Raw genomic sequence first — 11,571 nt, 5'->3', positions numbered from 1 at the left:
AGCCTCAAGGTAAACCACAATCATGTTTAGAAGGTTCTTATTTAAGTACACTCAGTGGGTTTGGCTTCTGGCTGTTGACTCTGTTCCCCACCAGCTGAATGAATTGATTCTCTGTGTTAAATAAAAAGCTCGTGATGGTCCCAAGGAAACTTCCTTATTGACACAAAGTAGTTCGTTGACTAACATTTTATGGGGGGGGGGGCGGGGGGAAAGGCTAATTAAATAGCCTTTGTAAATGTTGCTGAATATCATTAAAGCAAATATCGAGAGGGAATAAAAACATCAAGCTCCTACTACAAGATGAATCTGTAGGAATGATTTGCTCTTAAGAGAACAAGACAATAATAAAGCAGAATTTACCACTAGTCAGAAAGGCAAGAAACCTGGGGGGTTCCATGAGAAGACAAGAAAGTGATACTACAGGGATGTCGTCTCTCAGCGAGCAGGAAACAGCATAATGCAACGATAAAAAACAGGACTTTAAAGCTGAACCAATACATTGCAGGTTAGAATAATTCTCTGCCATGTCAAAATTATTTGAAAGGCATGATGTAGCCCAGGGAAAAGGCTAGCTGACTAAATGATCCCAGTCAGAGTCCATTGTCATCTTTAGACGGATGAATGAGACTGGAGGCAGAACAATGGAAGTCCAGCATTGTAGAATCTTGAGATGATCTAATCCCACCCCTTATGTTACAGGTAAGGAAAGTGAAGTCCAATGAGTTTTAATGTCTTCCCCAAGGCCGTACAGCTAAACAGAACTGGTTTCCTGATTTCCAGTTCAGAAGCTGTTTCCCCAACCACACTGCCCCTAAGGTAGACAGAGTGCTCAGAGTGCTAGGGGGCCAGTCAGTGTGGTGCTACACAACCACACTACTAAGTGAAATTCAGGGGGAACACTTCTCACAATAAGACACCAAGGAGAAAGACCCTGTCTGAGCAAGCCGAAAGAACTGATTGATAAGTCAGTGAGCGTTGACTACCTTTCCAGGGTAGGATGGTGAAGGTGGTCAAAGGTCAAGGAAGCAATGCCTGTTGGACTAAACTGGTCACCACACCCACCTCTTATGTGAGGAAGTGAGGCAGGTCTAGTCAATACCAAATACTAACAGTACTACTAACAAAAACAGAAGTTAAAAGAAAACTTTTACTAAAATACTTGTAGATACTCATCAATAATAATGTTACCTTTTTTTAAAAAAAATCTCTAAATTTCATATTACAAACATGCGGAGAAGAAATATTTTGAGTGTTTGAACATGAATCACTATCTTCCCCGCAGTGCTACAGCTTTACTCCTAAAGGGCACCAGGAAGGCACCCCCAAGGCATAAGGAATCTTAGTCATTTCTCCTTTACCTTTAGATTCTCCCCTTCCCTGATACAAACAGTAACACTGGACAAGTTCTAGAAACAGAACACTGATTGGGAGGATTATCCGAGACACTGGATGTACGAGATTTGTAGCAAAAATCTGACTTCTTTGTAAATTACTAATCTGAAATAGACACAACAAACCGTCCACAGCTTCAACTTCAAATGATCTGAACAAAAATAGAATGTGCCATGGACAGTGTCTGCATCCCTGTCCAATTTGATGTAAACAACATTTGTAGAAATTGGATTTGTTAAGAAAGTTTATCCATATATCTGGATAGCAATAAAAAGCGTTTCCTAGGAAACTGTAAGATCCTGTACCATACAGCATACAGCCCAACTAAGAGGAAAGTTAGATTGATTTCTAAATTCAAGGTACAAATTTACACAATTTTTCTTAACTCCTGTGATACTGTCCAAGTAAAGTGGGCATGTACATTGGTAGTTGTATCTGTTCTCCTTCTCTCTCCTGCTGCCATCTTGCCTATGAAGCTCATTGGTCTAGTTTGGATTTCCTCCTCAGCTGTGTTATCCCTGGACGGCCACAGACTCCCTGTGCATTTTCTTCCTTCATTTTCATTTCCAGTGTGGTCAATACTGCCCTTCTGCTGCTAAAGACACTACTGTTTCATGTCTTCCCATTTCTTCCAAAACAGCTGCCAGCGTGCTCAGGTTTCCATCTGGGAAGTTCTGTGCCTCCCAGAGATCCAGGATTACACCAGTGGGGCTTGATTTGGTGGCAAAGTAATTCAAGTACCTGTAATTGGGAATGGGAAAATGTGCTGAAAGGCAAGATTTATAGATCTATTTTCCCTTCTGTTTTCACAGGGCTAAACTTTTCTGTCTCTCCATCTGTCTTGAAGTATCTCGGTCCCACTGCGGTTTCCAGTGAGCCATCCTAAATGACTAGCCCATACTTAATTAGATCAGCCCCAAACAGGAGACATGATGTTTAACTTTGTTAACTCAACTCTGAGTAAGATAATTTAAGAGACAAAATGTCTAGGGGGTCAGATCCTAAACAGGAAATCAAGAGACTTATGTTTTCTTTCCAGCCCAGGATCTTTGACAGGTCATGCCACATCCTTTGCCTGGTGCTGATGGCAACATTCTACAAAGAGGGAGGCTCCCGGGGTCTCTTATAACTTAATATCAGTACTATGTTAGCATGTTAATTATTCACCCAAGCATTAGGTCCTGCTCCACTGGAGACGAGGAACAATAATTTATGTGAATGAATATAATATTTAGGAGCATTTAGCTCATCAACTTGGCAAAGTAGGTCACAAAACTTGATGCTTACCAAATGTCAAACAAACCAAGCATATCTTTTTGAATTCTGTTTGTAAAGTCGGTGCTGCAAGATGTAAAGAAGAAGTTTAATACAGGTTTGTAGAATGAAAATGTAAATTGATGTATAGATGGGGGGGAGGAAATTAATGCTGCCCTATGTCTAACAGTCATCAGTCCTGGAGACCTGTGGTCTAACAGAAAGAAACTGGTCTTGGAGCCTGGCCACACCCCACCTGTCCAGATTTAGCTTATGGGCCAGCATCCTCCAGTCATGGCCCCTTGTCTGTGGGGCATCCAGGCTGCTGCAGAGCTTCTGTCGGATGGGGAGAGGGATGCTGAAAGCACTCGGTCCTGTGACAGTGGTGATGGTGCTGGCAGGATCCAGCAAGGGCAGATCTATGCCCGTAGGTTCCTGTAGGGAACAGCACAGCATTATTTTTGGACAAAAGCCATCACTATTGAACTCACCAGCATATGCTTTTGTTTGAGTGATAAGAAGAGAATGGGTATTGTCATTCTCCTCAGTAAGAATGACTACTTGTAGGCCTGAAAGTTGGGCTCACTCTAGGTAACTTGACCCAGAGGTGGACAGAAGTACATTTTGAGCTAGTTTTCATAGCCTGCAGTCTAGATCTATGGTAAGAATTGGGTAGATGGAAAGCTCTGGCGTGATTCAATCATGATTTTTCTTGGGATTCTCTAAGAGGAGAGAAGAGAGGGAATATCAGTACTGCTAAAGGTTGAGACTTCAAGAAGGGAAAATGCTCAAAAGGGAAGTTCTTTTGAGAATGAGCATATCTGAGCTTAGAAAGCTTCTGAAAACAGCTGACCCTGCAGGGAACGCCTTAGACGAGTGCCCTAGTTAACCCTCCCTCTAACCCGCAGAAGGTACCTTGCTTCTTTCTTCTTTTGCTGGGTGAAATGGAACAAGTCTAAATGATACCAAATTAAGACAAACTTTTTTTTTATAGGAAAATGATTAACACAATATATTGCCTTAGGGCAAAATGCTAATGGCATCCTCCAATTGCTGAACATCCTTAAAAAAATAAAATCTAATTTTAGCAGAGAAAACTATAAATTGGCTCTTAAAATAGTTTCAGTTCATAAAATAGCACAAATGCAAAAATCTGAATTTCATCTGCAAGTGAAACTCTAATCATTTTCTGATCACTTCTGTTGGTTGGAAAAGCAAAAACAAATGTTGACTGGGAACTATTAAAGCAATAAAATAAAACCTATGTTAAATGTCATCTCTCTCTGTCTCTGTCTCTGTCTCTCTCTCTCTCTCTCTCTATCTCTCTCCTTTTGAAGGCAGCTTACTTTTTGGTATGCATGATTAGTTCCTGAAGGATAAACCAACCACGTAGAGTTTCAACCATCATGAAGTTTCTTATGTCCTGCAGAGTGCTCAGTCATCTTGCCAAAGTTTCCCAGAGCCCCCAAGCCTGCTCTACACTGCTTCAGTGGTCTCTACAGATGTGCGAATGCTGGCACTGTTGCAGGTCGGCGGGGTCTCAGCTGTCTTTGTCCCAGTGTGACTGGCAGTGAGTTCTGTATTCTGGGATCTGACTTCTAGTCAGATTGGCTGCTGACTTCTAGTCTTGTGAATTCCCACCACACAAGGACCATCCAGGAACTTGGAGGGCATTGTTGGAGCAAAAGTAATTTAAAAAAATTTTTTGCCATAATGTGCACAGTGGTGTTGGCTGCAATCACAGTGTTTGGCCTCAAAATCCAAAGCTTGGCAAACAGATTCCCTTGGCTCCTTTGTGTTAGCTCCAGCACATACCAGGATTTACAAGACTGTGGTCTGAAACACAGAAGCATCCAATGGGAGTTGGAGTCCCTGAATGAATATCACAACCTGCTTCTCTTCTCCCCTCAGGCACAGAGCTTTTTCCAAAGAACAGGAGGAGAGAGAGCGTTCCTGACCTCTAGGGTATAGAGTTGAAAGAAAGGGAACTAGAAGAGTGATCCCAGTATGCATGGATTTGTTTGTGATGGCTGAACTCATGTCCCAGGGCTTATATTGAACATAGAAGGATGTATGGATGGATGGATTGGGGAGTGGAAACAAAGAGAAATCCCATGCTATTCCTACGATATTGTGCTATCACCTGCATAGAGTCCTGCTTCCTTCTTTTCTGGACAATAACAACAGGGCCTAAAGGGAAATCTACCATACTCGCTAATACACCACCACCTGATTGTCCCTGGGTGGCAGTAGAGATTAGACTGCAAAGAGAGGAGTCAGATTTTTGAAGCTCTGGCTTGTGTCCCTAGAGAGTCTCCTTATTACTGTCAGACACAGAAACTTCCTACTGTTTACTATGAGCCATCATGCACATCTGCCTTCAGTGCCCCATTGACAGGCACCACTATTTCTCTCTCTTTTCTCTTCTTCTCTCATTAAGAAGTGTTAAATACTCCTCCTTCTGCATACATTCCAACTCTTACAATTTTTTATTAGTAAATATTAATTGCACATATTAACAGGGTTCAGTGTGATCTTTCTATACATGAACATGAGAGGTCTTCCCATCTTCTAGTATCTTCTTTAATTTCCTTCTTTAATGTTTCATCATTTCCACCTGGTTAGGTTTATTCCTGGGCATTTTATTTTGAGGTCTTTGTGAACAGGATTGTTTTCCTGATGTCTTTTCCAGTGAGTTCATTATTGGTGTGTAGAAAAGTCACTGGATTTTGTATGTTGATTTTGTATCATACTACTTTGCTAAATTATCAGTTCTAAGAGTTGTGTGGTAGAGTCCTTAGAGCCTTCTAAGTTTCGATTCATATCATCTGCAAATAGGGATAATTTGACTTCTTCCTTTTCTATGTATATCACTTCTATTTCTTTTTCTTGGTCAATTGCTCTGGTTAACATTTGTAGTACTACATTGAATAAAAGTGATGAAAGTGGACACCCTTGTCTCCTTCCTGATTTTAGAGAAAACACTTTCAGTGTTTTCCCATTTAGTGTGATGTTGGTTATAGGATTGTCATGTATAACTTTTATCATGTTGAGGTACAGTCTTTCAATATCTAGTTACTTAAGAAATTTTATCACAAAGGGATACTGAATTTTATAAAAGGCTCTTCTTACCTCTATTGAGATGATCTTGTGATTTTTGTTTTTGATTCTATTTATGTGCTGTTTCACATGTATGATTTTTTTTTTTTTGTAGGTTGACCCAGTCTTGCATACATAGAATGAAACCAACTTGATTGTGGTGTATGATATTTTTAATGTGTCATCAAATTTGATTTGCAAGTGTTTTATTGAAGAGTTTTGCAATCTTTGTTCATCAAGGATATTGGTCTGAACTTTCTTTGTGTTGTTATTGTTGTGTCCTTATTAGGTTTTGTGGACCAAGTAATACTGGCTTCATAGAATAAGTTTGAAAAAGTATATCCCTTTCTATTTTATAGAATAGTTTGAGGAACATTGGTGTTGGTTCTTCTTTAAGAGTCTCGTAAAAGTCAGCAGTGAACCTGTCCAATCCTGGACTTTGCTTTTTTACAAAACTCTTTATTAAATGATTTAATCTCATTACTTATTATTGACCTGTTTAGGTTTTAATATTCCCTTGATTTGATTTTGGTAGGTTACATGTGTCTAGAAATTTGTTCATATTTTCCAAATTTTCCATTTTGTTGGAATGTAATCTTTCAAAAGAGTCTCTCATGATCATCTGGATTTCAGTGATAGCTGTTGTAATATTCCCTTTTTGTTTCAAATTTTATTTATTTGGATATTCTTTCTTTCTTTTCATTAGTTTGGCTAAGGATTTGTCAGTCTTAACTTTTCAAAGAGCGAAATCTTTGTTTCATTGATTTTTTTTTTTTTTTTTGTAGAGCTCTTTTAGTCTCTATTTCATTCAGTTCAGCTCTGATCTTTATTTTTCTTTCCTCTATTGATTTTGGTTGCTTTGTTCTTGTTTTCTTAGGACATTGAGATAAATCATTATGTTATCTGAGGTCTGTCTTTTTATAATGTAAATACTTATATCTATAAACTTCCCTCTTAGTACTATTCTCAATGTACCCCACATATTCTGATATGTTTTGTTTCCATTTTCATTTCTTCTAGGAATTTAAAAATTCTCCTCCTGATTTCTTCAATGACCTGTTGGTTCAAAAGTGTATTGAATGTTTTCCATGCATTTGTGTAGTTTCTCTTGCTATTGATGTCTAGTTCAATTCCATTACAGTCTGATGAAGTGCAAGAAATTACTTCGATGTTCATGAGTTGAGATTTGTTTTATGGCCTAAAATGTGGTATATTTGGAAAAAGTTCCATGAGCTGATGAAAAGAATGTATATTCTATAAATACTGGATAGAATATTATGTAGATGTCTATTAAGTCTACTAAATCTGTAATATAATTAAACTTTGTGTTTCTCTGCTGTTTTGGGGTTGCTCTGTACTTTTATGTCCAATTGTGTTTGCAACATTTGGGTCATACATACTATATCTTCTTGATGAAGTGTTCCCTTTTTCAGTATGCACAGATCTTCTTTGTCTCCTTTGACTACCTTCAGATTGAAGTCTATTTTGTGCGATATGAGTGTAGCTAACCCTGCTTGCTTTCAGATTCCATTTGCTTGAAACATAGTTTTCTATCCTTTCACTTTTAGTCCATTTATGTCTTTGTCAGTGAGATGAGTTTCTTGCAGGTAATAGATTGTGGGTCTTGATTTTGAATCCAATCAGTCAGACTGTATCTTTCAATTGGAAAAATGAAACCATCTATATGTATTAGTTATTTTCTTGTTTTTCTTCTGGTTGTTTAGAATAATCTATATTCATGTCTTTCTCCTTTATACATCTTAATGGTTTGGTAGTTTGTGGAATTAATAATGTTTGATTTGTTCCTAATTATCATTTGTTTAATTACTCTTCTAGTGATATTTATTCTTTCCCATACTCTACTCCTGTGATTGTGTTCATCTTGCTTTCTCTTCTTAAGAATCTCTGTAAGGCTTGTTTAGTTGTCATGAGTTCCTTCAGTTTATGCTTATCTTGGAAGGCCTTTATTTATTCTTAGAATATGAAGGATAATGTAGTTTGGCAGTTTGTTTCTTTCAGGACTTGAAATTTATCATTCCATGCCTTCCTGATATTTAGAGTTTCTCCTAAGAAGTCTTATGGTGTTCTTATGGGTTGAGTTTATAAGTGACTTTTCACTTCTCTCTTACAGATTTCAGTATCCTTTCTTTGTTCTGTACTTTTGGTAGTTTAGCTGTATTATGACATGAAGAGTTCTTTTCTGATTGTGTTGGGATTCTAAATGTATCCTATACCTTGATGTCCATATCATTCCCCAGATGTGATGATTTTTCTGCTATTATTTCACCAAATAGGTTTTCTATGCCTTTAGCCTACATCTCTCTCTTTTGTCTACACCTATGATTTGCAGGGTTTGTCTTATAATCATGTCCCATAAGTACTGTGTGTTTTGTTTATTTTTATATTTTTCTTCATTACCATTTGAATGTGACAATATGTCAACTTTATCTTCAAACTTGGATATTCTTTCTTAAAGCTTGAGCTACTCACGATAAGGGATAAGGCTTTCAACATAATTTTGTATTTGACTTTTCTAAGATTTGTTTGGTCTCTTTCAGAATCCATATTTCTTTTTTGAGCTTTTCATTTCTAAGATTTGTTTGGTCTCTTTTCAGAGTCCATATTTCTTTTTTGGATGTGGGTACCAGGGATTGAACTCAGAGGCAATCCCCAAAATAAAATATTTTGTATTTTATTAGAGACAGGGTCTCAATGAGTTGCTTAGCACCTTGCTTTTGCTGAGGCTGGATTTGAACTCAAAATCCTCCTGCCTCAACCTCCCGAGCCACTAGGATTACAGGTGTACCACCACACCTGGCTAGAATCCATATTTCTTTATGAAATTGTTCTTTCATATCCTGCATTCTCTTCCTTAATTTTTTGAGCTCTTTATTCTTAGCCCCCTTGAATTCACTGATCATTTTTATGTCAGACTTTTTAATTACTTGGTATTTCATTCACCTCAATATCTTTGAAAATATGGAATGCTTCATGAATAATGTGTGTCATAACTACACAGAGGCCATGCCAATCTTCTCTGTATTGTTCCAGTTTTAGTATATATGTTACCAAAGAAAGAATCAGTTTTTCTGTTTTTAATTAAGATTTCTTTGACTATTTGGGGGTCTTTGTGTTTCCATATGAATTTTAAGATATTCTTCCAAGTTCTGTGAAGAAGGTAATTGGTATTTCGAAGAGGATTGCATTGAATTGGTAGATCACTTTGGGTGCTATAGGATGTGTTTGGAAGGGTGCCTTCCTGTTAATTATGTGGAATGATTTGAGAAGAAATGGCATTAGTCCTTCCTTAGAAGTTTAGTCCCAATTCTTTGTTAAGCCATGAGAGATATTTGCATGACCTGTCTCATTGGCTCTTATTAGACCTCAGAGTTTCCACGTGCATGCAAGGTGAAGAGCCTAGGTTCAACACAGAGTAAGAGCTTTCACAATTTCACAGTCTTTCACAATCTTTTTCAGGTTGCCTCATCCTTGTTGTGACTTAACATGACTCATACTCTCCTCGGACTGGACCACTCACTCTTCCTAGCACCATTTCTGTGGGTGCCCTCTGACAGTTCTGCCCTTTTACTTCTCTCTGGCACACACCTCAAGGCATGGTTCAAAAGGCATCCTCCTCTTTGGAGGCTTCCTAGAGCCCTTTCACAGCTCTTCTTCATTCCTCCCATTTTGCCCTGTGCATTTTGGTTGAACTTATGTGTGACTTCTTTGATTTCTCAAATTTTGTGGAGGTGAAAGTATTTTTGTCATCCTTAGGACCCCTTTGATACCTAGCACTGTTGTCCTGAACATGGAAACTACTCAATATTTGTTGAAATGAGAGAAAATATTTTTTCCTCTATAGGACATAGAATTTCACTCATGGAGTAGTGTGTTAAACTTTCTTCCAAATAAATGTGACTAGTGGGTTGATTCTTTTTTCATTTTTAGATCCTGAAGTTAAAGGCCAGTTAAAAATAGGCCTGGATCTCAGGAAAGTCTGCTTAAATATTCATGTTGCCCCCCTTTTTTTAGTGAGTAAAAATCTATCACCATTTATGTGGGTGTTAACGTCCTGAGCTCGCTAATCCTGGCTACTCTGCCTATTTCTTTCTGTGTAGACAAAACAAGCTCTATAGGGCATAATTTCTTATCTCTCTTACCAGATGGCTGACAATAGCCTTGGAGATTAAAAAAAAAAATATGTACATTTACATTCAAATTTCATCCAGCAATTTCCTTTACTGTTAGTTTTTCCTTTACTTCCAGGTAAAAGTAGAGATCACTCTCACAGAATGCTTATTACAATAATTGTTTATGGTATTGGTACCATCTGTCTTTGATGTTATGATTCTCTTAAACATATGATTTTCCAACATTAACCAAACAGCTGCTGTGGGTGATGGTACATATTTCAGGGCCCCACACATTCCAAGCATATGCTGTACCACTGAACTCCATCCCCAGCCAGACTTTGAATTTCCTAGACCCAGGTGACCCCTCCTGCTTCAACCTCCTAGGTAGTTAGGACTGTAGTTGCGTGCAGTATGCCTGGCTTCTCTTTCTTAAATAACTTAGAAAAACTAAATTTTCCTGATTTTGAGGAGGTTATAGAAAAGAGATTTAAATAGAATGGCTGTGGCAGAGCAATATTACATTGAACATTTTTTAATATTCTTGAATATATGAAAGTGCTCTGGATCAGCTATTCATAAAGGTTGTAAGATCTAACAAATTTATCTGGAAAGCTGTTATTAGATGATTAACATCTCAAAATGATACCTTTTCCATGGTCCAGAGCCATGAGCTAAGTAACCTTGAGATAAACAAACTTGGAAACATATGCCATCTTCTTTTCTCTGAGAGCTAATTTGCATTTGCTTATGTTTACTTTGTACTATGTAGAAACTGGGTCTCATAGAAAGGGAATCTGAAGCTAAAGTTGATGAAGGAGTCCACAGATTTGGGTGGCAGAATTTACCTGAGAACCCAGTTCCCCTAACAACAGTAAGGATGGTGAACATACCTTAAACATGGGCCCTGGGTCAACTTTTGTCCACAGCATTTATTAACACCCACTCACCTAATTTTCACAACACGCCCAACATATATTACTATACCCATTTAAGCATTAGGAAACTGAGGCCAGAAGTGGTAAATGCCCATATTCCTATAAAGCTGGTCCACCTGGGAATTCACTACAATGGGTCTTTGTCTATAGCTAAAACTGAGTAAAGGCCCAGAAAAAAAAAAAATAAAAGAAACTGTTAAGTTTCTTTCTTCTGTATACCATTTATTGCCTTGATGGTGTTCTGGCTATTATTCATCACACATCTGTCTAAAATTAAAAACACAATTATGACCATTTACATTTTGACATTCATTCATGCCAAATCTTTCAGACTTCCAGACATTTTCATTCTTAAACTTCATCTCTATATAATTAGAGTCAGGAATCTCGTACAGGAACCAGAAATGTTCATGCCGTATGTCACCCACAGGCTGGTAGCTGTAGTGTGCAACAGGTCATTCACCCGCCAGTGAGGCTGGGGGCTGGGGGGCTGGGCAACATATTCCTGACAAGTCAACTCATTCTTGGAAGACAGGACATTGGAATTGGAACCCCAGTCCACCTGCTACCTTGCCCCGTTACCTTAATGCAATTGGAGCCTTTTCTCTATTTGTTTATGGTTTGTCAGTCACACTGGACCCCTTCTCACAGTTTTTGATGAGGACCCCTGGTTCTGGACTCCGCAGAGTCCATTGTTCAGCAGCATGGGGGCCTCAGGCTCCAACCTCAGTACCAGATCTCACACCCTCCTCTGTATG

At 38.3% G+C, this 11,571-nt stretch overlaps 1 protein-coding gene across 1 annotated transcript in view; it reads right to left on the bottom strand.

The window, feature by feature from the left end:
* Positions 1 to 281: 281 nt before the first annotated feature.
* Positions 282 to 11,571, bottom strand: part of LOC306670170 (netrin receptor UNC5C-like) — a 356,297-nt gene continuing 345,007 nt past the window's right edge. The window contains 2 exon segments of the mRNA XM_079154743.1: positions 282 to 2,133; positions 2,903 to 3,081. Of these exon segments, the coding sequence (XP_079010869.1) occupies positions 1,968 to 2,133; positions 2,903 to 3,081 (345 nt within the window). The 3' untranslated portion in view covers positions 282 to 1,967.

The sequence above is a fragment of the Sciurus vulgaris genome (genome assembly GCF_902686455.1).
Source record: "Sciurus vulgaris genome assembly, chromosome: 9".
Classification (NCBI taxonomy): Eukaryota; Metazoa; Chordata; class Mammalia; order Rodentia; family Sciuridae; genus Sciurus; species Sciurus vulgaris.
This window is presented reverse-complemented; position numbering and strand designations above follow the sequence as displayed.